The 24,023-nt window shown below is 34.9% G+C and overlaps 1 protein-coding gene across 1 annotated transcript in view; it reads right to left on the bottom strand.

Moving 5' to 3' along the window:
- CAND1 (cullin associated and neddylation dissociated 1) overlaps window positions 1-24,023 on the bottom strand; it is a 44,742-nt gene that overhangs the window by 17,144 nt on the left and 3,575 nt on the right. The window contains exons 2-7 of the mRNA XM_020990211.2: window positions 11,333-11,476; window positions 6,677-6,831; window positions 4,645-4,768; window positions 1,612-1,868; window positions 1,426-1,531; window positions 887-1,032 (exon numbers count right to left, since the gene is read on the bottom strand). Of these exons, the coding sequence (XP_020845870.1) occupies window positions 887-1,032; window positions 1,426-1,531; window positions 1,612-1,868; window positions 4,645-4,768; window positions 6,677-6,831; window positions 11,333-11,476 (932 nt within the window). The remainder of the gene's footprint in view (window positions 1-886; window positions 1,033-1,425; window positions 1,532-1,611; window positions 1,869-4,644; window positions 4,769-6,676; window positions 6,832-11,332; window positions 11,477-24,023) is intronic.

The raw sequence follows: 24,023 nt of genomic DNA, 5'->3' as shown, positions 1-24,023 counted from the left end.
CAAAATTAAATACACTGATGTGCTTGAAAAGGTATACAAAATTTGGCCTGTTTATAGTCACTTAATAATACAACTAAAATTAGATAGTTTTATAAAATAAAGTTTTTGGAATTTTAAGCACTAATCAAGTCATTCAAAAATCACACTGATCACACATTTATACTGGTTATATGCAGGGTGTTCCAAAAGTCTTGCTGTAGCCCAAAGCTCTAACAGTTTCAAGCTAACAACTTCTAATACTCTAACAGCTTCGAACTGCACCAAGATTTTGGAACACCCTGCATACTGTACTCCCCACACTAAGGAATGGTTGTATGAGTAGTTATTTATCTTTTTTTTAACTCTTCTCACACCTAATATATATCTGCTGAATTGAGTAGTTTAGGGCCAGAAACCTTAGGCTCATTCACCATTGTGACCAACATTCAAGACCCACGGAGGTCATAAACATTCCTTCCTTCAACAAATGCTCACTCTCTTAAATATAAATTGAACTTCCAAAAAAAAAAAGTTAGAACTGAAATGTGGTCACTATCTGGGGCAAAAAAGAACTGAAGACTGTCAATCATGTACTTCCATTATGCATTCAAATACTCTGTCATTTCTACCATTTTTCTACTAACAAAGGCAGCAACTCCATCAGTGGATAACATGGAAACAGAAGAACAAAGTCAAAGCTGTGTCAAAGTCTATGGGGAAAAAATGAAGCCATTAAGAGAACCAGTCTAAAATGTTCTATTACAGGCTACCAAGGTCAAATGAAACAATGTTCTTTCAAAATAAAAACAAAATTATAGGCTGATTTATTTTAAGACACAACTTGGCATAAAGCGGTTCAATTTTGAGCCAGAAGACCAGAAGCCTAAAAATATTAATTGGAGAATACCTTGATCATCATCATCACAGCCATCTGCATCCATAGCATTTTCATCTTCATCTTCATCATCATAATTATAATTGGGATCATACGTAAGATATTTAAGACAAATATTTATAATTGTTGAAACATGGGGATAAACTTCCTTGGGACATCTATAAATAAAATTTGCCATTATATTAGAAGCAAATATTCAACTCGAACAGAACATTTTTTTTCTAGCACAATATATATATTTTTTCAAGACATGACTTAAATTCTCAAGTCAATTTCCTTGTAGACTAGTGTTAACAGTGCCCAATAGTAACTTGCTTGATCTTTCTAGAGAAAGAGATTGTGTACAATCACTGTGCTGGCCAGAACACTAATCAAGTAGTTAACTGCAAAGGACCTGGCTCTGAAGCTGATTATTGAATTATACTTTCATCATTATCTATCTCTCCATTTACAGGTAAGTTCCACATAAGATCATTCTAATCTTAAGTAATAATGTATTATTTAATTTAATACTAAAAAATGATAAAAACGAGTATATCCAAAACACTTACCTTCTCACAAACGATTCAAAGGCTTGAATGCAATATTCTCTTAATTCATCGTCATCTACATTACAAAATTTTACTACCAAGGGAATTATCTTCTCGAGGTATTCACCTAACAAAGAAAATTTAATTTATTCATAAGCATGTGAAAACATTTAAAAACATACAAAATCTCAACATCAAATTCCTTACCTATTCTATGACCTGCTTGTCTACTAATAGCGGCAATACACTGTATGTAGGTCCTTGTTGTTGACATGGAATCATTTTTTGATAGCTCTGATAACAGATGCTCAATGAGATCAACAAAAACTATATTTCCACAGCTCATAACCAGGTGGCCAAGAGCAATGATAGTTCTTTTCCTCACTGCAAGCCTGGGGCTGGTCAACTGGGGGAGCAGACATGTCAAAATTGAAGGATGGAAATTAACAAGAAGTCCTCCTTGCCTTAAAACAAAACAAGAAGACAACAAATGAATTCATAACAATCAACTGCTTATGAATCAGTGAAGAATGTCTGACTTCTTCACTTTCACCCCAACCGAATCAGACCTTTAAAACAAGTTGCCAACTTGTCACCATAAATACAAAGAAGAAAGAACCAGTTATAGAGGAAGGAAATCACTGACTGTGTCTCATTCTATTCCACTATTAGATATAAACTGGAGAATGGAGCACCTTTATAATTAAAAGCGTAAAAGGTGGTAGAAGCCTCTAACCTAACACTCTCTTTACCCTAAGGAGATTTTGTTATACTCCAAACCACCCATGAAGACTATGACAGAATTGCATTACCTCCCAAATCTGCACATTTCCCTTCTTAACAATTCTAATTATTAGAAAGCTTTTCCTTTTGGTGAAGTAAAAGCTGCCTTTCTAAGTTCCGCGCTTATTTCTGTGAAGCAGCATGGTGCTGTGAAAAAGCGGTGGGTTTCAGAATCAGACCTTCAGTTCTCTTTCATCACAATCTGTATGAAGTTGGATCAGTCAATTTATCAAGGTCTGTTTCTCCAGGTATAAAATGGAACTAGAGAAGATAACCACTAAAGTTTCTTTCAGTTTAAACCTAGGATACTCCTCCACAGCCAAGTTGAACCAGTTTTCTTCATGACGTCCTTTCCAATATCTGAAAGGAACATTTGTTTGTCTTCCTACCCAATCCCTACCCTACTTCCTCTTTTCCAGACTAAAAACCTCCAGTTCTTTCAATTGTCTTCTCATGTTTCTTTCTTCCTACCTCTCTGCTTCAAGTCTAAGGCATATGAGGATGCCAAAGAACATTCTCTTTGGTGCTGCCCTCAGCTCTCTCCCCTCTCTTGGTGGTCTTATCTACTCTCACAGCTTTGATCATCATCAACATGCAAACTATATACATGAATGTCTAATATTCAGCTAGAGGAAACATTAGATTATAACAAAACCTCTGTGGTTAATTCCCTAATCTTTATCCCCATTCTCAACCTCTCCTCAGGGGTCCAGTCTCAACTGCCTGGATACACCATAAGCACCTCCAATTCAACATATCCAAACTGAACTTAGCACCTTCCCTTCTAATTACCCATCCACACAGCCCTGTCAACTAAGCTCAACATCATGGCATCATTGACTGCCCTTTCTCTTTTACCTTCACCAAATAATCAACTACCAAATATTAAGTATTCCACATCCATTCTCTCTTTTCCATTCAAACTTCAAATTCTTTAGTTCAAATTCTCATTCCCTGTCCCCTGACCTATCGTAATTAAATCTAGCTGACCCTGCCCTCTGGCTAAATCCCCGCTCCAAATCAATTCCTAACAATGTTACCTATGTGTTATTTCAAATACACTACTCTTATCAAGCTAATCTTCTATTCAAGAAACCTTCAATTGGTTCCCCACTGTCTTTATTCTGGCATTCAATGTCACCCTCTCCTTTACAAATCTGGTTTCAACCTATATTACCTAGTCACACTACTTTCCTTCACATACTCAAAGGTCAAGTCAAATTAAACTTTTTTCTCATACCTTTGCTCACCTCATTCCCAATACCTGGAATAGACTCTTTTTCATTTTTACCTCTTCTAGCATCGAGCAACTTCCTCATAATTAGGAGCTTAATCAATATCTATTAAACAGAATGATCTCTGCCTGCCTTCTTGACTTCCTTCTTTACCCTCACAAATAAAGGTGTTCATTCCCTCATTTTTTCATAACACTTTGGTTAGACCTCTTCTGTCTAGATATCTGTATTTTTTTTCAGTTATTTTTATATTTGTCACATCTCTCTTATTAGACTATAAAGGCTTCTTGGGGGCACAACTTCTTATTTCATCTTTGTGCTCTCAGTGCCCTGTACCAAATTAGCACTTTGTTGAACTGAATTGCTCCTCATATGGTTGCTATTCTCCTTACCACTACTGTCACTCTGCATCTTGTCAAGGTCCTTCTAAACTGTGGCACCCAGAACTGGACAGAAATAGATGTGTGGCTCAGTAAGGTCAGCAGCCCTCTATTCATATAACTTTAAAAAAAAGTTTTAGCTGTTTTGGCTGCCATAAACTTGAAGAGTTGGCTAAAATTGCCTAAGTCTGTGCACAAACTGTTTTCTGACCATACTTCCTTCACTGCACAGCTGCTATTTTAATCCAAATCTACAAATGTATTTATCTGTTATATTTCATCTTACTAGATATAAGCACACATTTCATCCTTATGATCCTATTCTTCCTAACTTTGGGACATTTACACAGCTGACAAGAACACTATCTGTATCTTTGTCCAAGTCACTGACTAAAGACAGTACTGAAAAAAATAGGCCCAAGGACAAAGGTCTTTGGCACTCCCGCAGAGACCTCCTTCCAGGGTGACATTCTCTCAATGATTAAGTTCTATTTGTTAATAAGATCTCCTAGACATTCTTCCCTAAGAGGCCTATTCTTTTGTCTTTGGTCTTCTCTAAAGTTAGAAATGGTGGAGGCTTAGGAGAAAAAAGCATATCCATGCAAAACTAATCATCATCAAATGAAACACAAGTATGCTTCATACAAGATAACCACTGTAGTCAAGAAAAGAGTTTTATGATGAACTTAAGATTTAGTCCAAAGAAATACTGTGTGAAGTTTTCTATGAACAATTTATTCTCGTAATCCAAAAAATTTTAAAGAATAATAGGTAGTAAAAATATGAAATATGGTTAAAGGTACATGGCATTATATACTATACACATGAGGAGCCATAATTACCTGCTCAACATATCAGCCATAATATCCAAGGCTTCTAACTGAACAGAGACATCTTCCTGCTTCGCTATAGCACTTGTAAGACGTCCTGTGATCTTTTTACAAACATTAGCTGCTAACGCAGAGCCTTGTAAAGACAAGAAAAACAGTAGCCATATTAAAATGAAAATGCATAAATGTTAAATTCAACCCAGGTCTCAGTTACTTACAGTTATTTACAATTACTTAAAATACTTTATTATAACCAATAAAGACAGTATTACAACTGAGTGGCTTACTCTAAGGAACTGAGTGAACTATTTATTCCAAGAAGGAAAAATGATCAACGAACAATTACAGTAAAACTTTTTATCAATGACAGAGATGCCAATAACATCCTGGGTAGGAGTAGCATGGTAAACAGAGAAGTATGTTTCCATATATCATAAAAGGGAAGAGGGAGAGAGATTCAGAACCATCCTACAGATTTGCAGTAACATTAACCAAAGGCAGCAAACAGAATTATCTTCTACTTGACTCCTTAGTCCTCCCCAAAGTTCCTGGACTTGAAGCTCAAAGTGATATAAAAAGCAATTTTATCAAACTGCTGGTGTAACTTCTACCCCTAATAAAGTCCAAGGAATTTTAGAATCTTTCAGAGACTACACCCAGGAAAAGATCTGCCTCTCATCTCTGAACACAATGAAACTGTGCATACCTAATCTGACCCTGATGAAATCAACACTAGCATTGCCTCTGAAAATGATAGGTCAATGGACTCCCCAGTGTTCCCTCCATCATCCCAGTGATTTCGGGACCATTTAGCTACTGATCCCCTACATGTCTACGTGTGTTGTTTCTCCATATTACAATGTAAACTCCTTACAAACAGGACCTATCTCATTTTCATATTTGCATCCTATACATTTGGCACACAGTAAGCACTTAATAAATGCCTTTTCATTCATTCCATCTTGCTCTTTAAAAGAAAACAGAAATGATCCACTGTCAACAAAGTGTCACATGATTTTAAAAGATTTTTTTTAAATTGGCTTAGCATTACTGACTTTATTACAAAAAGACTAATTCCCAGCAGATTACTTACTTAAGGTGTCACTATAACTGAAAAGCAGGCAATTCTTTACAATAAACAAACAGAAAGAATTACCAATAGATGACACCTGACTAGCCAAATTGGTTATTTTTTATAGAAAAGTCTACACAGAACTAAGAACCCACAAAAAGTTTCAAGGGGAGGGAAAGCTAGGAGAAAAAATATATCTAACATAATATAAAACAATAATTTCTGGCTATCAACAGGATGCTTTTATCTCCTCAAAATAATGTCCTTAATCCAAATTTCTCAATGGAATAGGTTCAATAAGCTGAGACAGTAACTTTTACCATATTGATTTTTGCAAATAAGAGCTATCAATATCACTAAGGTTCCAAAAGTTGCAATGCTACCTAATGTTCTTCAAAAGACTAGAAATTGACTAGATCCATTAAGTACAATTGCTTAGTCCTTAATTCCAAGGCCAGATTTTTCAGCAAAGGCTCTATTTTAATTATAGCTATTAATAAATGAAACAATGCTTGTTTTTCTCAGGTCTATAAATTTTTAAAATCTAACATTTCTAAGCTCCACAAAAGCAGTTTAATGTTCTACTACTAATAAACTATTAGTTCCAATCAAGGCAGAAGTCTCCCCTTATACAATTAACACTGGTAACAGAAAGCTAAATAATACTTATGTTTATTAAATTTTTCTTCCATTAATATTGAAGTCAGCTTAAGTTTAGTCTTACTAAAAATTAAATCCTGGCCAAACGCAAAATCAAGATCACAAATCCTATTAAACTAGTATTTAAAGACCATATTCAGTAAAAATTGTTTATATCTGCAAAAGTAAAAATCACCAAGAAATCCTATGATGGTTAAACAAACACTAAAAATTGCTAAACAAATTTCAACATTTTATTTATTCAAAGGAATACTCAAAGAGAACAACTACAAATAAAAGCAATCAGAAAAGAAAAGAGACTATTTTTCTTACCACTGGAAGCAGGAGGAAGTTCTCCAATTACTGTTTTAAGGCCAATGCTCGATATATCTCGTAGCTGTTCCTTATCAGAGAGCATATTAGTACACAGAGTATCTACAATTGTCTCCACTTGGTATTCTTTCACTTTACTCACCAAAGGGCCAAGACTGTAATGTTGGGAGGGGAGAAAAGATTAAAAAAAAACTACTAGTAAACCAAACTAGAAAAAAAATCATGAAATATATAGAACTTTAAATATGTAATGTTCAAATATCAACATATTTGTGACTTTTTCCTTTCCTAAGAATAAAATTTTACTTACATGTAATAAGTAAATCTAACAGCAATATTGTAAAATAAAATAAAAAATAAAAAAAATAATATTGATAAAAAGAGGCAGGGTGGTATAGGGAATATAGAGTTGACCTCAAAGTCAAGAAGACCTGGTTCAGGTCTTAGCTCTGACACACACTGGCTTTGTGACTGGGCAAGTCACTTAATCTATCAGTGCTCCAGATAACTCTAAGAATAAATCGCAGAAAAGATGTATTGGTAGAGAAGTTTTTCACTTGAAAGGTTCCTATACAGATGAAATCATATGTCCAGACCAAAATATTTAATACGTAATATACACACGTGTGTACGTGAGCATATACATCCACATTTTCATTACAATACTGACTTTGAAAATCATGTTACTGGACCATACATTGATGGATTGCTGTATTTCATGTTAATTCCCATATAATCGCATATTTTAAATATGTTGTGCTACCTGTAGCAATCCATTTTTAAAGAAAATATCAGTGCATGATAATTGAAAGGTCTAACAAAAACTTACTTTGTAAGAGCCTACAGGTATAACTTTAACAATGGAATGTGTTCTAGCAAAGTTAACTTTTTAAAGCAAATCTTACTTTTCCCTAGTGAATCAGTTATAAAATTCAAGATGCCTTCTCAGAGGGAAAAAAAAAAGCAGGGGGAGAAAAACTGACAGACTACACCAAAGATTTTGTTTTACTAAAAAAGATGCTAACATGGTTTTGCCATAACACACCAAACTTTTAACTTCCCATCCCCCCCATCACCAACCACCTAACAGTGTTCTCATTGGTCTAAGGATTATCAATACACTTACGAAATATCTGTTTTAATTCCTGCGATGCTCAGAACTTTGGGTTTTACAAAAGCTAATACAACTGACTTCAGTAATTATCTAACATATACTCTCATAGTGCTAGACACTATGGGGTATATAAAATAAGTATCAGACTAACAGCCCCCTTGATTTCAAAGAGAGAATGACATTACATATATAAAACAAGAAAAAAACCTGAATACTAAACTACTAAATATAATCTATGACACCACATAAATTTTTTAAAGGCAGAAAATCACCAAGACCTGGATAGTCAGAAAAGTCTATTTTAACAGTGTTATGAGACCCAAAGATTATACTTGGATTTCAGCTAAGTAAAATTTCTCAGGATACCCTCATGGATAGTTGTGGGCTAGATGATAGCATAGTTAAAAGTATCATTGGCCTCTGTCCATGGCCATTTAATATTCAACATTTTTAATAAGAAAAAAGGTATAGATGGCATACTGATCAATTTTGAAGAAGACACAAATCTGAGAGGGACAGCTAATATACTGCATAGCAGACAAAATCCAAAAACTGCAAAAGAAGCAAAGAATGGACCAAAAGATGAAGGTTTGTAGAAATGAATGTGAACCCCTACACTTTGTTACCCCCACCCCAAAAAAAGCTACTAATAAATACAGGGGCATTGTTAAACAGCTCACGTTTTTTAAAAAGTGTGTGTGTGTGTGTGTGTGTGTGTGTGTGTGTGTGTGTGTGTGGTGTGGGGTCCTTAGTTGCCAGTTCAATGTGTTAACAATGCAATTACTGGCAGCCAAAAAAAGCTGATTAATTCTAAGAGTAAAAGGGAGTGGGCTGGGGAAATCTATGACAAATCAACAACCGAAGATCACTTATACTGGTTATGTTGTATTAGGAATGCCTTCCAGAGACCAAAGGGTCTCTGGGGTCTCACTCAACTCAAATCCCTTGAGTCCACAGTGAGATCTTTACAGTCTAGGTAAGTCTATAATGTAGCACACACACACACTGAAAAGTATTAATGACTGTAGATTCTTCTTTGGAAGTTTGTAAAAAGACAAAAGATTCACATCTGAAAAGATCTGGTGACAGTTACACTAAAAGGCATAGATCATTCAAGGTCCTCCTAGCACTATTAATTTTATATTTTATATTTATATTTAAGTTTTATATTTCCCAAATACTAATGAACTTTCAAGAAATTTTAATATAATGATTATCCATGTTATTTGTAATAAAATCAATGCTTATAACTTGTTGGTCATCATCTTAATGATTAGATTCTATATAGCATTAAATAACCTAAAATCTCAAAGAAAAGCTATTGAACAGATCACATTGATAATTCAAAGCTATTTAAAACAAAAGCAAATTTAATTACTCTGATGTTACACGTTAATAAACATGAAAACCAATCTCTGATTTAAAAATTAACTTAAAAGATGATACTGCTTAAGAACAGTGTCATTCTTTTCTTGAACAGAACTGCTTACAAAGCTTAGTTAACTGAAATGAATACTAAAATCAATAAAGATGTAAGAAGACAGATTTAACTTATTCTACTACCTCTGTAACATTAACACCATGGGGATATATAACATCATCATTTTGTACTGGATGCATAGAAATTCATTTCATAAGGCCTCCTTTCTTTTTGTTTTTATTTTTCATTTAATCTATTTCCCCCAATTACATGTAAAAAACCAATTTTTAACATTAATTTTTTAAAATTCTAAGTTTCAAATTCTCTTCAAAAAATTCAATTCTCCATAATTTACCATGAACCTGGATCTAAAGAGTAAGTGTTCCTGTAAAAGATGCCAATGTCTTCATAACTCCTGAACAGCAGTGATCACAATACAGTTTCTTGTACCAACAGTGACCACAAGCTTGTGAAGTTTAGTCAACTCCCAACTTTTTTAGTCATGTAGACCTTTTGTAAAAAGTTAAGCATGCATCCCCAGAATGTCGGATCTTTTTCAATAAAAGCCTAATCTTCAGCCGAAATAGAAGCAATAAAATATTTAATTTAGAATTAAAGAATATCAGAAGAATTTGTTTACTCATTTTACAGTTAAGGAAACAGGCCTGTGTGGTCAAAATGCTTCTGTTCAACCCTTTAAAAGATTACAAAAATTTTAAATATGAGCTGTAAAAATGTTCTTGAATAAAATGTTTAAGAAAAGTGTATTTATGTTATTCCTAACTAGGCTTGATTCTTCCAAAATGATTTCTAAAAACCATGCAATAAAAGATTGATGAAAACTATTTACAGTATCAGAACAGCAAAATTTTTAATAAGGTAAAGACAAACAGGGAAGACCAAGTTGCCATTTATGCCTCCAGGAAGGGAAGTATATTTCTCTAAAAATAAAGAAATAAAATGAAAATAGTAACGTAAAAGATAGAATTGTGTAGTAAGCCAATCGAAAACAGAAACATCAGGAATGACAGCACCACTAGTTCTGGACTTATCCAGACCACAAAACAAATATGCAATGCTGAAAATGAATTTTCAAACATCACAGACAACAGAACTATTTAAGTGTTCAGCCCAGGACTGCAGTCTGACATTCTGCCAAGCACATCCAACAGGTTCAATAGTGAGAAAACTTTTGCATAACAAAGCATGCACTCTCTCTTTTTCCCTACACTTCACATTCTTCTATCTTCTATGGAATACTAAAAAAGAATATATTTGGAAATATGCCAGCTCCAGAAATCAGGAAAGAAAAATAGGAAAAGAAAAGGTTATTTTTAATTAGGCAAAACAGTTGAGGAGTCCCGAAAAATGAATACAAGAAATTGGTGATAACAGGAGCCCCAAAATTGGATTCACTAAACAATTTCAAATGAAAAAATTTAATTCAAAAAGTTCATGTTACTTCACGTTATGCTTGACACTCTCTCCACAAAATATTGTGTATGTGTCTTACTATAAAATGCCCTACCTCTCAAATTGTACCAACTCAGGTAAGCTAGTCTGACAGTATTTCAAAAACAAAACCATCAAAGAGTAATGTAGTCATTTGAATAAACTATGCTTTAAATTTATTACACAATTAATAATAACATGTATTAAATTCTCTCTCTCCCTTCCTCCTCTCCGGCCTCCAAAAAAAGCTCCCCATAGGTTCAATCTTCTCAGAAATGATATCACTGGCCAAAAAAAAATTCAGGCCATTTGCCTGAGGTTACACAGTTAATAAATAAAAGAACTCTAACTAAAACTTAGGTCTAACCTGCCGTTCACTGACTTTTTCAAGTTAACAGACCCCTTTTAGATACTTCTAGGAGTTGTCTTCCTACCTTCCAATTATTATTTTAAGAAACATCAAATATATGTTCAATTGAAAACTGATGAACCAAGTTACCACATACATAGAATCAAAATAAAAAATTATTAGTTCATTGTCAGGTATCCTTAGTAAGAAACTTGTTTAACAAATAAAATATTGGAATAGCTTCTGTGTGATAAATTACTTGTCAGTAATTACACAACACCTGTTTATGGGGGAAAACGGAGAGAAAATGAATAAACTTACCATTTGACGGCTAAGTTTTGTACCTCTCCATTTTTATCTTCCAGTAATTTCAAAATCATTTTCACTACTTTTCTTTCACTGTCATCATCCAACTTGATAGAATCTTTTTGTAGTTCTGTCATCAAATCATTTGTTGCCATAAACCTATTAAAAAATAAATCCAACTGTTATAACAACACAGATATAACACAATAATTTAATCTAACCAAAAAAGCCTCTGTAATTTTTATTTTGTTTAAAAAAAGACAGTTTTTAAATAAGCATATTATTGTCATTTCTGAACAGATCAGTAAAATGTTTCATGTGTTAACATCACACAATCAAGCCATGGCAGAAGACATCTACTTTTTTTAAAAAGGCAAATCTCCACTAATTAAGTGAAGTGGATCTCGCCCTTCCAAGTTACTGCCAAAACCTACAAAGGCTTCCATTTAATTACATGTGCTGTGGTCAAGAGCCTCAAAGACACATACAAGTCTTAAACATAAAATAAACCTATTTTAACATTTAATAATAAATCTTTATACTTTTCATGTAACTTTATAAAACAACCGTAACACTATTACTACTAATGATAGATGAGCTTATTTTTATATCAAAATTTCTCAAAACATGGTATTATTGACTGCTACTCATAATAATTTTTCAACCAGAGATCAATGTTTTGTCATTCTAAAGCAAAAAATAAAACAAATTATAAAACAACCCTTTCTTGCAAGATGTTACAAATGACAGTCAAATTTATATTGGTTTATCTAATAACCAAGTCCTTATTCACACTCAAGACAAAACATAATATTTTCAGGTTCAAATATTTATTTCACATTATGGCGACAAGTCTGTTTTAACCATTCCTGTTTACATGGAGAAAGATTCAAACACGTTATATTTATTTGTTCATGGCATATATGTTCCTTATTCATTAACATTTAGAAACATCAAGGTCTTTTAAAATAAAATGTAAACTGCTGCAATTAAGTGATAGATAAGCAGGTTTTTCATTTGGAGGGCAGCTTTTTAAAAATAGGAACATATACAAATATTATTTTGTAAATTATCCATAGCTAAAATGTTGTTTTATATCCTTCTGGATCAAACCATAAAACCTGAGGATCTTAATTTTAAGTATGTAGTTTAAAAAATATGAACCAAATACTATATTTTCAGGAGTAAATTTATGTCGTTATCTAAGATGAAACAAATTCATTTTAACCTTAAGAAAATTGGCAATTGCTTCTTTTAGCTCAAATTGCCTTCAGGATGTTTTGACACAAGCAAGTCTAAGGGTTGCAATAATTTCACTGCGTTTTAATTTGCCTCCAGATCATACAGTTTTTGCCAAGAGACTTCCTTTTAAAAAACAAAGTTGATTACTTCAAGAGCCTGAAAAAAACTGCCTACTTTCTCATTCATATTTCTCCATAAGTATGATTTGTGAAGCACGCAAATTGCATGAGGGGGTCCACATTTTTAGCTAGTGCTTGAAAATCTACATTTTGTCCTACTGTCAATTGAGCTGTTGCAGAAGTCTAATAGAATTTCCTACATTAACTTTCTCTTGATGTAATATATTGCAAAGTAACAGTTTTCCTAACATTAGTTTCAACATATTGTACACATATAATCAAATGAGTATTTTTTCCCAAAGATTTTAGTTTCTCAACTGATCACAAGTCTATAGATATGAGCCCCACCATATCATCTGCAAATGGAACCAAAGCTGCTTTGCGTATGCCTTTATAAGCATCGTTTCTACGCTATCAATAAATAGCCAGTTACAGGTAGGACCACAGTTTCTCCTACTAAATGAGGCTTTTTCTACTGAGCAATTCTTTAAGTAACTCACACAATGAAAACAATCTTTTTGTTACAGGTAGGATTTCTGGAAAAAAAAATATGTATGAAGGCACTTAGTTTTCTCTGGATAAATACTCATATTGCTAAATATTCTGAACACACATTTTTAAGATGTCATTTCAAAGTTAGAATTCGTGTGAACTGCAGCTAAAGCAATCATATGGACAAAGCAAATAATGATCTGTCCTCTTCATGAATAACAGTACTTGTGAATCCCAATCATGCAAACAGTGGATGGTATTTCTTAGATCTGGGCTTTTATTTTCCGATTCTGTAATACTGCTACTTAAATGTTCCTAGTCTTTGCTTGCGTCAACTGCTTGAGTGGATTTCCTCTTCACACTGGTTATGTATTCATCCATCACAAACATTATTTCGTTTACAAGAAATGTAAAACAAATTTAAAACCTGAGATTTTCAAAATTATTACCTATAACCACTGCATTTCAATTTTTTTTTAAAGCTGCAGGCTTTTTTAAAAATCAGTTTATTATATTTACCAACATATTGACATATTTTGACTGGGTGATTCAGGAGATTTTAATTTCCCTATTCAGAGGAAAGAGGTGGCTAAAATCCAACACCAGAGTGACAGGTGTGTGAGTGAAGAGCAAACACACTCAAGAGATGTTGTAAATATAGAAACTACAAAATTTGATAACATACTGGTTACGTGTAGTGAGAGTAAGGTGTAACAGTAAGGCCGTGAGACTGGGTAACTAGAAAGATAGTGCTACTCAACAATAACATGGAAGTTGGGAAGAGGAGAAATATAATAGAGCGGATGAATCTGAAGAAGTTGTACTGGAAAGTATCCACAAATTTTGGTTTGAATTCAGTATTTAGATATTTTTAATTGAATTATAAAGTCCAAACATAATATAGCAAGCACAAGAAAAGTCCAAGATGCTAACTCTTAAAACAATCTACATACAGATTACACGATCCACAGGTCACTGCTATGGCCATTAAAAATGTCCTTGTATGCCCATCAATTGGGGAATGGCTGAACAAGTTGTGATATATAATCATGACAGAATATCACTGAGCTGTAAGAAATGAAAAGCAGGGGGCAGCTAGGTGGCACAGTGGATAGAGCACTGGCCCTGAAGTCAGAAAGACCTGAGTTCAAATTCAGCTTCAAACACATAACACTCACTTAGCTGTGTCACTCTGGGCAAGTCACTTAACCCCAATTGCCTCACCAAAACAAAAGAAAACAAACCTTTAAAAAAAAAAAAAGAAATGACAAGCAAAACCATTTCAGAAAAATCTAGGAAGACTTAAATGAACTCATACAAAGTGAAGTGAGCAGAACCAGAAGAACACTGTACATAATAACAGCAGTACTGTACATTGATCAACTGAATAACTAAGCTATTCTCAGAAATACAATGATACAAGGCAATTCAAAATTTTTCATTCATGATGAAAAATGTTTTCCACCCTCCAGAAAAAGAACTGATGGAGTTTGAATGCAGTTCAAATATACCTTTTTTTGGTCTATTTTCTTTCTCAAAATGGCTAATAAGGAAATACGTTTTGCATGACTACACATGTATAATCTATATCAAATTGCTTACCTTCTCAAGGAGGGAAGGGAGAGAGAGAACTCAAATTTTTAAAAAATGAATGTTAAAAAGTGTTTTTACATGTAATTGGAAAAAATATTTTTAAAAGTTATTTTAATGTTCTTGTTGTCAGAAGGCTTAGGAACCTTTTTCCAATAACAAACCAGTGATATACTCTGAACCATTAACTTCTTTTAAGAAAGTTATACCACCATGAAATGATCCAACCATTTTGGAGAACAATTTGGAACTATGCCCAAAGGGCTACAAAAATGTGCATACCCTTTGGTCCAGCAATAGCACTTCTAGGGCTATATCCCAAAGAGATCAAACAAATGGGAAAAGGACCCATATGTACAAAAATATTCATAGCAGCTCTTTTTGCGGTGGCAAGGAATTGGAAATTGAGGGGATGCCCATCAATTGGGGAATGGCTGAGCAAGCTGTGGTATATGAATGGAATGGAATACTGTTGTGCTATAAGAAATGATGAACAGGCTGACTTCAGAAAAACCTGGAAAGACTTATATGGTCTGATGCTGAGTGAAGTGAGCAGGACCAAGAGGACTTTGTACACAATAACAGCCACATTATGCGATGACTAATATTGTTAAACTGAACCCTCCTCAGCATTACAAGGATCTAAGACACCTCCAGAGGCTTCGGATGGAAAATGCCATCCACATCTAAAGAAAGAACTATGGAAGTCAAATCGCTATCACTTATTTTTACCTTCTGTTGAGTTTTGTTTCATCTTTCTGATGGTTCCTCCTATTGGTTTTAATTTTTACTTACCAACTTCACTAATGTGAAAATATGTTTAATGGGAATATAAGTGTAAAGCCTATATCAGATTGTGCGCCATCTTGGGGAGGGTGGGGGAAGAAAAATTTTCAACTCAAAAGCATATGGAAATTATTGTTGATAAATCAAAATAAATTAACAAAAATTTTTTTAAAAAGGGGAAAAAAAGTTATACCACCAGCCCAAAAGCTACCCTAGAAGAAGAAATGCAAGTTGAACAAAGGTACTCTTGAAACAGGGATACAGATATGATGTTTCTTCTATTACCTTGTAAGTTTTTCCCTCCTCAATACGTTATATGCACAAACCTCAAAATCCTCATTTCTTCTTCTTTCCCTCAAAAAAAAAATCAATTCTATTTCAGCTATTCTCAAAAGTATACACTAGTTCTTTTCAACCTCCTCATCTGTCTCTTCTAACATTCATCCAATTACCTCAGGAAACCTTCTCCCTCCCTGCACTTAATCTGTGAGGCGAAACACAATCCTAATCATGGTTGATAAGCCCTAAGCATAGTAGTGCTAGCAATATGCCTATGAAGGAAAAAGAAAGTCATAAATCACCACAAGTCTCATTTGTCAAATCAAACAACGAGCATTTGCTAAGATCTTGCTATGAACAGGGTACTCTGCTAAGCACTTACAGAAATGACTTTTTTTTAAAAGTCCCTGCCCTCAAAGAGTTTATATTTTAATAAAAGATAGAACATATAAATAAATTAGTATATAGATAATGCAGGGCAGGTAAAAGACAGCTTTTGATAGGTGCAGGCACTATCAAGCAGGGGGAGGAAAGGGTTCCTGCAAGAGGTAGTGTCTGAACTGGGGCTTAAAAGAAGCCAAGAGATTCTGAAAGTTGGAGGTTAACAGGAGAGCATTCTAGGCACAGGAGAGAGCCAGTACAAAGACATGGAGCCAAAAATGTAGCATAATGCCTAAGAAAATAACAAGCAGGAAAGTGTGGCTATAGTTATCAGGTGACTAATTTGTTAAAATAATTTGAAAAAAATAGGAAGGTATATCCCCTCTAATTATTGCACTTCCCTCAAGTACCAATATTCAAGGGAAAATATTTCTGAATTGTTGTTTTCCTGTCCTGTATAAACACTAATATTGCCTAAGTCCTGTTTTCCCATCTTCTATTGCATACGTGTGTAATACACACATGAATTTCAGCTACCTAACAGGTCCAATCTACTTCAGTCCTACTACAGAAGGTCATCACCCTATTATTTTTTTTTTTACTACAATAACTCCTGCAACTATTTACCAAGGCATGGGAGGAGGAGGGAAAGAGGTTTATGATGAAACTATGGGTCTTTTAAGTATGGCTTAAAAAGAAGGAGGTGGGAGGAATTATGGGTTAACCATGTATACACAACTATTTATAACATTTTCCCTTGGGGAAAATAGGGCCAATTTGTTGATGTACTTTTGGTACAACCTTTTACAAGGTGTCCCAAAAAGTTTTAAGCTAACTTAAAACTGCACTAAAATTTTCCCACACTCTAGTATAAGTGAGGTCACAAAGTTTCCAAAGAAAGCTCTCAGCCTGAATTTAAAGCCATTAACAAATACCACTCCCCTTCTTCCTGCTGTTCATAAAAGATCTCCCCAGGAATCTAAATGTATAAATTCTTCAATCAGATAGCATTCTATTACTCACCTCTGTGGACTCTGCAGAAACTGTCTCCCAAGCCTGGATTCTTCCTTGGCCTCTTGGAACCTCTAGCATTATCTTCAAGACTTAGACCAAGTGCTATTTCCTTTAAGAAGCTCTTCACGATTCCCAATATTGTTAGCCCCCACCTCAATAAAGGCCTAAATAAATTAAAGAGTAACTAAGAAGGGACAAAGATGTATATTGAAATGAAAAATTGCAATGACTTTAGGAAATTTCTCTTAGGTAAGATATTAGTTATTATATAATACATATTATATAATTGGTGATTACCTATATTTGAATAGCAAATATCAAATGAGGTAATAACTGCTTCACAAACCTCAAAGCTATAACTGCTAACTTACTTTTATTTACTAAAATATTCATTCTATGAACACTACTTAATTGCTTTGAAGATTGAGGGATAATAATCTGTAAGCATTCTATATTCCCTCAGTAGAATGTATACCCCTTGAGTACAAGTACTTTTTCCATTTCTGGGTTTGTATTTCCAGAACCCAGCAATGTACCTGGCATATAATATATGCTTAATAAAGAGCTATTGATTTATTATCCCTCAATCTTCAAAGCAATTAAGTAGTGTTCATAGAATGAATATTTTAGTAAATAAAAGTAAGTTAGCAGTTATAGCTTTGAGGTTTGTGAAGTAGTTATTACCTCATTTGATATCTGCTATTCAAATATAGGTAATCACCAATTATATAATATGTATTATATAATAACTAATATCTTACCTAAGAGAAATTTCCTAAAGTCATTGCAATTTTTCATTTCAATATACATCTTTGTCCCTTCTTAGTTACTCTTTAATTTATTTAGGCCTTTATTAACAAAAAGCTTAAATAAAGGGCTTTCCATTTAGTTATACAGAAGAGTCTTAAAGCAATACAAGGCTTCCTCAGTAAAGGTTTTCAAGCAAAAGCTGGATGACCATTTGTTGGTTATGTTGAACAGGATTCTTTTTTTTTCAGGTACCCCCTGAAATAGATGACATCTAAGGTCTCCTCCAACTCAGTAACCGCTGTATAAGCAACAGCTAGCACCATTCAGGCTGGACTATAGCTTTTCCTTAAAAACATACTGAAACAATCCTCAGGATTTCAATGGTCCAGGGAGCTAAGGCTCAAACCACTGAGGGCACCTTCTTAGTGCTCTATGGACAGAAAACAGGCCATAAAGAGTTGGGTGCACCTTCCTCAAGCTACCTACATTTAAAATTCTGGTGGTAGCATCAACATGACCAACAGAGGCTAGAAAACTGTGCCCAAATGAATCAATACTGCATCCTCCCTAAATATCCCTTTTTGGACTATGGCTAAATAAAATCCCTTTTGTTAACTGTTCAGCTGTCTACCAAATGTCCACTTCATTGCAACCAGTGGACAAGCCTGAGTCAGGCCTGGCCTATAACTACTGAGGGGACTGGAGCAGCAAGTGGTGGTGGGAATTGAGTGAACCCCACTGACTCCATCTTGTGACTCAATTTTAGAGCTAGCTCAGCTCCTTTCTATTCAATTTTGGGTTTAAGCCCAATTTTTGTGTTGGGAGAAAACTTTATTCAACTGTGAGAATTGGGAGAAAACTTTATTACATCGTTTGTACCTAGCCCTATATGGCTAGGAAACTGGACCGCCTCTTCCTGCTGCTCAGAGACCCTTAACGGAGGAGCTACGTTATACTGACCAGAAAGTCAGACCCAAAGACTGACACAAGGAGTTCTCTCACAATTACAAGTCTCAAGCAACCCATATGTCTTATCTGAAAAGTGGCCTCGTACTGATTAATCAGTTATTGTTTCCATGTTCTTTTGATTGTTTACATACATGTGGAGAAGATCTCTCTTTTTCTGATTCCAGGGAACTGCACCTGTTCACTCTCTCCCTCCCTCCCTAATCTTTTCATCCAGATTATCTAATGTTATATTGTTTCTTTTTAACTAATTGGCTTTATTTGATTGTTTATAATGTGCAAAAGTCTGTCTTACCCTGTATTTGGGGTCCAAACCAAGCTGTAGTGGTCTGGTCCCAATTTATTATGCAACTGGCCCGCACTGCTTAATAAAGTGATTACGCTCAGAAGCTCAAACCTTTGTTCCCTCAGTCATTTCTTCTTTCACCTGCTATACTATAACCAACTAGATTGAGATACTTAGTCAAATATTTCTGCTTCTGGTTTCCATTAATTTGTTACTCAATACAATCTCTGCCCAACCTAACCAGCCCTTCTCCACAAGTGTCATACACTTAATTACCTAAACAGAATATAAATGAACTTTGTTATTCAGATTTTAACCCTCATTAAACTCTGACTCCAGTGTCTCATAGCATGTAAATCTCCATAGGTTAAGACTAAACAAGTAGATTTCAATCTCTAGCAGAGCTTACACCAGGACAGAAAAGACTCCGAGTACAAGTCTAGCAAAGAAATGCTGTATCAGTCTTCTAAGGACTAGTCCAGTAAAATTTGGACAGGCTCATCATCATAAAATTGGCCAGTAAAAGATGAATTTTTTTTCCTGGTATAAGGGGAAGGATCTTTCAGTCACATGTCCCTGACATGAAGTATTTGATTTTAACAAATTCATTTACACCAAAGTATTAGCCCTATCTGGAAAATTTTGCAACAATCTTGGAATGAAAGAGCTGTAATTCCTTTGAAAGGAAAGGGAGCATCAAAAGCAAGCTGGAAAGAGTTTGTTGCTGTTGACTTTGGGAGAAGGGAAGAGGAGCTGTACAGTGGGGCTTCCTTTGCCAATGAAATTATTTATTACCTTAGGCTGACTTTAAATATTAAATTGCTTTAGTCATATGAATTAAAGCTAAAAGGGAACTGAGAGAATATCTAGTCCAATCCCCTCATTTTACAGATAAGTAAACCAAGGCCTAGAAAGGATAAGTGACTTACTCAAGAAAACACTGATCATTTTAGGGTGCCTAGAAAGTAGCCAGGTCAAAAGGTACTACATAGCCAATCTCTTCTTCCCCACATACCAGCTTTCCAGGGAAAGGTAAGGCCTTACTGGAGATGAGTTGGCATTGCACATATCTTGTAACTGTAGTCACTAAACCAGGATACCAACTGAACATGTGGTTCTCTAAACTGTCCAGTCTCCCACTCCCTTAACCCTAGCATCTACCTTCCTACTCCTGTACCTAAGAATACTGTGCATCCAAAAACCATTCACATCCTCCTGACCAACGAGAGAATCCACAGACACTAGGAGTTCCTCCTGTTTGATGTTTTGGAGACTTTCAGCACCTTGGAAAAATCAGGAATTGAAGGTAGACAAAAAGGAGACCTTTAAAATAGCCTATCTAAGGACCCTTGGGGAGGGAAGAGGTTTAAAAAGGTGAGGGGAGGGGGATAGCATGATGAAATATCTTTGGAAGATGGGAGCGGCTTTCTGCCACCAAACCCCAAAGGAGTTTTTCAAAAAAGACACTACACCAGGAAAAAGGAGAAATCTTTACAGGGTGAACTAAGACGAAGACTAGTAAGACAGAAGCAAATGGGAAAAGCAATCTTAACCTCTCAAGAAAAATCCAAGCTATTAGAAAGACAGAAAAAGGATCGTGACTAAATATATATATCAAAGAAAATTTCCCCAAATTTAGGCTGGTTACAGATCCATTGAACAAAAAAGGGGGAAAAAACTAATTATGAAAATACAAATTACATTTATATTAACTGCTTACCATTTATGCAAAATCACCACAAAATATAGTAACAATTTGGGAAATAAAAGATGTGCTGGATCAACTTTAAATATTATTTTGGCAAGCTGTCAAAACTTACATGCAACATCTTTTACTCTGTTGCTTATTTAACATGATTATACGCGCCAAAGCATGGCCATCTATGCACAAATTTAAAATATATGCAGAAATATTGGCTTGCACTAAAGTAGACTCAAATGGTCTCTCCAACACTATTCTCTACCCTACTACAATCCATCCTGCACACTGTCCCTAAATTAATCTTTCTCAAACAGCTTTCATCACACAACTGTTAGGGTTAAAAAAAAAATTCAGTGGTCCCCTACTGTCTACAGAATAAAGTCTAAAACTCCAGCATGGAATTTAAAGCCCACAATATGGCTGTAACCTACTTTTCTTTCTCCTGTGTCTCATCTACTACCATTCTTTCACATCAGGTATTCTTAACAAAGGGCACAGAAAATTGGGATTTTTTAAAAAATGTTTTAACTCTTTCAATATGACTGGTTTCCTTTGTGACTCTGTGTGATTTAGATATTTTAAAACATTACTCTGAGGGGGGGAGGGAGAGTGTCTGTCTATTAGGCTTCACCAAACTGATAAAGGGGTCCATTATTTAAAAAAAAAAAGTTAAGAATAGCTGCTCTACAAAAACCTAATATTAAATTACAATGGACTGGGAACCATACAACCTAGGTTGATGTCTGATCTTGGACAAATAAGTCAGTTTCTTCAATGTTTCAGTTTCCCTCTCTGTAGAATGTCTACATGCTAGAAAGTTCTATGCTTATGTCGGACATTCCCATTTATTATTCCCGAAAGTTGTTTCCCAATCCTAAATTTATTTACTTATATCTCTCCTACCTGGAATTCTTTCCTCCTTTACAAAACTATCTCTCTTCAGCCCTGAGTTAAATCTCATTTGTTCCCACCAGATACCTTCTCTGACTTCCCTAGACCAGAATATCTTTCCCTCAAATCAACTCACGGAGAATTTATTTTTCCTTACTACTTATTTGGTACTTAATTTACATTACCTTACTATTTAACTTTCCAGATGTTTTATTTCCCCAAACTAGATTAGAAGCATCTTTGATCCAAAAAAAAAAAGTCCTTGAGGGCAGAGACTTTGTCTTTTTTTATCTTACCAGAGTCTAGCACACAGTGATTAATAAACACATAATAGATAGATTGATTTAAAGCAAGGTTCGCACCTCCTATGTTGTTCTCTATTCCCCTCAGCACCTAGGACAGAGCCTTGCATAAGCAAGAAAATGTTGGGGAATCATCTGAAATTTAAGTTCCTTCATTTAAACTAAAAGATCCACATTGTCAAAATAACTACCTTGGGAGGGAAGAGGCAAGGGCCTAAAAACCAATGTGTTTCTTAAAATACTACACACATATTCAAGTTTAGAATTTTTTCACTAAACTAAAATTTCAGTTTGGCTATCTGAACATTACCACACAACTTCCTCCACTGCCTCAATCAAAAAATAAATAAACAAACCTTCATTCACACACAGATTATCCATAAGGTGGTTTATTCAAAATAAATTTTGCAGGAGTAGCTAGATAGCGCAGTGGATAGAGCACCGACTCTGGATTCAGGAGGACCTGAGTTCAAATCCAGCCTCAGACACATAATATTAGCTGTGTGACTCTGGGCAAGTCACTTAACCCCACTGCCTAACCAAAAATAAAAAAAAATTAAAAAAATAAATTTTGCTTTAACCTTACTGAGAAAAATTACAGTCCTTTGTGAGCACTGTCCCTATTTCTGCTTAGCCTTCTTCCTGTACAGAGCACTTAGTCTAGCAGAAGACCGAAGAAACTACTTCACTGACTCCCAGCGTCCAACTATGCTACAGAACACAATGACTGTCAGCTTAGTGAAAAGATGGTATTACGCTGGTTTGATGCTGCACAGGTATTTATTCAGCACCTATTACGCACCAAATATTATGGAACCAGCATGGAATATAAGAGAAATATGAGGGGGAGAAAAAAATAAGAATGCTTGTCTTACATTTCCTACTAGATTGTAAACTCCATAAGAGTAGGAGCTGTTTCTTCTCATCTTGGTATTTCCAGTGCATTAAAGACAGTAGCCACTTCAATATTTGTTAAACTGAAGAATTGTAACGGGATGAAGAGAAGAGGTGTCAAACAAAGGTTCACTAATTTGGACAACTTTCCAACTATTTCTTAATTTATGAAATAACAATGAAATCGTACTTATAAGTACTATATTCTTAGAATACCCATAGTCATATGTAAACACCAAGTATGAATGATTATTGTAGGACCCAGTCCAATGCTCTTTTATTTGGGTAGTTTGCATTAACATATTTGTTCTGGATCATAAACCCAGTACAAAAGTGTTAAAGTCAGTTAAATTTTTTGCTGAAAAATATAAATAAAATAGATGGGGAGAGGGGAAGTCCAGTGTTGCCATAAAGCAATAGATTCTAACCTTAATTCCAGATCGAGTCACCAAGAAGCTACAGAAAAGTATCTAGCTATCCTCTTGAAAAAAATCTTAAGGAGCAAAAACACTGGCTAATGCACTTCTTGGACCACACATGAATAAGCAGCTCCAGCTTACCTGTTCCCCACTGTAACCCTCGAAAAAGTCTTTTCTTCTCCCCCTTGCATCCTTAGCCTATGTCCAATCTGTAGCAAGTATGAAGGCTGAGGGGCAGCTAGGTGGCGCAGTGCATAGCACGCTGGCCCTGAAGTCAGGAGGACCTAAGTTCAAATTCAGCCTCAGACCAAACACTTGACACTTACTAGCTGTGTGACTCTGGGCAAGTCACTTAACCCCCATTGCCTTTAAAAAAAAAAAAGTATGAAGGCTGAGAAATCCAAGAAGACACCAAACAGGTGTCCTCAACTGTCTTCATCCAGTGGTGTTCTCTAGTGGACTAAGGTTTCTTTTTCAGTTAAGTGATGATAAAAAGTAAATAAATAAATACGCAAAAACCACAAGAACCAAGGACATTTCTGTAGTAAAATACTAGGTGCCTCGATGAAAACTGCTTCCTTTACTAGGTGCCA

The sequence above is a fragment of the Phascolarctos cinereus genome, unplaced genomic scaffold, assembly GCF_003287225.1.
Source record: "Phascolarctos cinereus isolate Bilbo 61053 unplaced genomic scaffold, phaCin_HiC Scaffold_1;HRSCAF=81, whole genome shotgun sequence".
Classification (NCBI taxonomy): domain Eukaryota; kingdom Metazoa; phylum Chordata; class Mammalia; order Diprotodontia; family Phascolarctidae; genus Phascolarctos; species Phascolarctos cinereus.
Note: the sequence above shows the minus strand (reverse complement) of the source record. Positions and strands in the feature narration are given on the sequence as shown.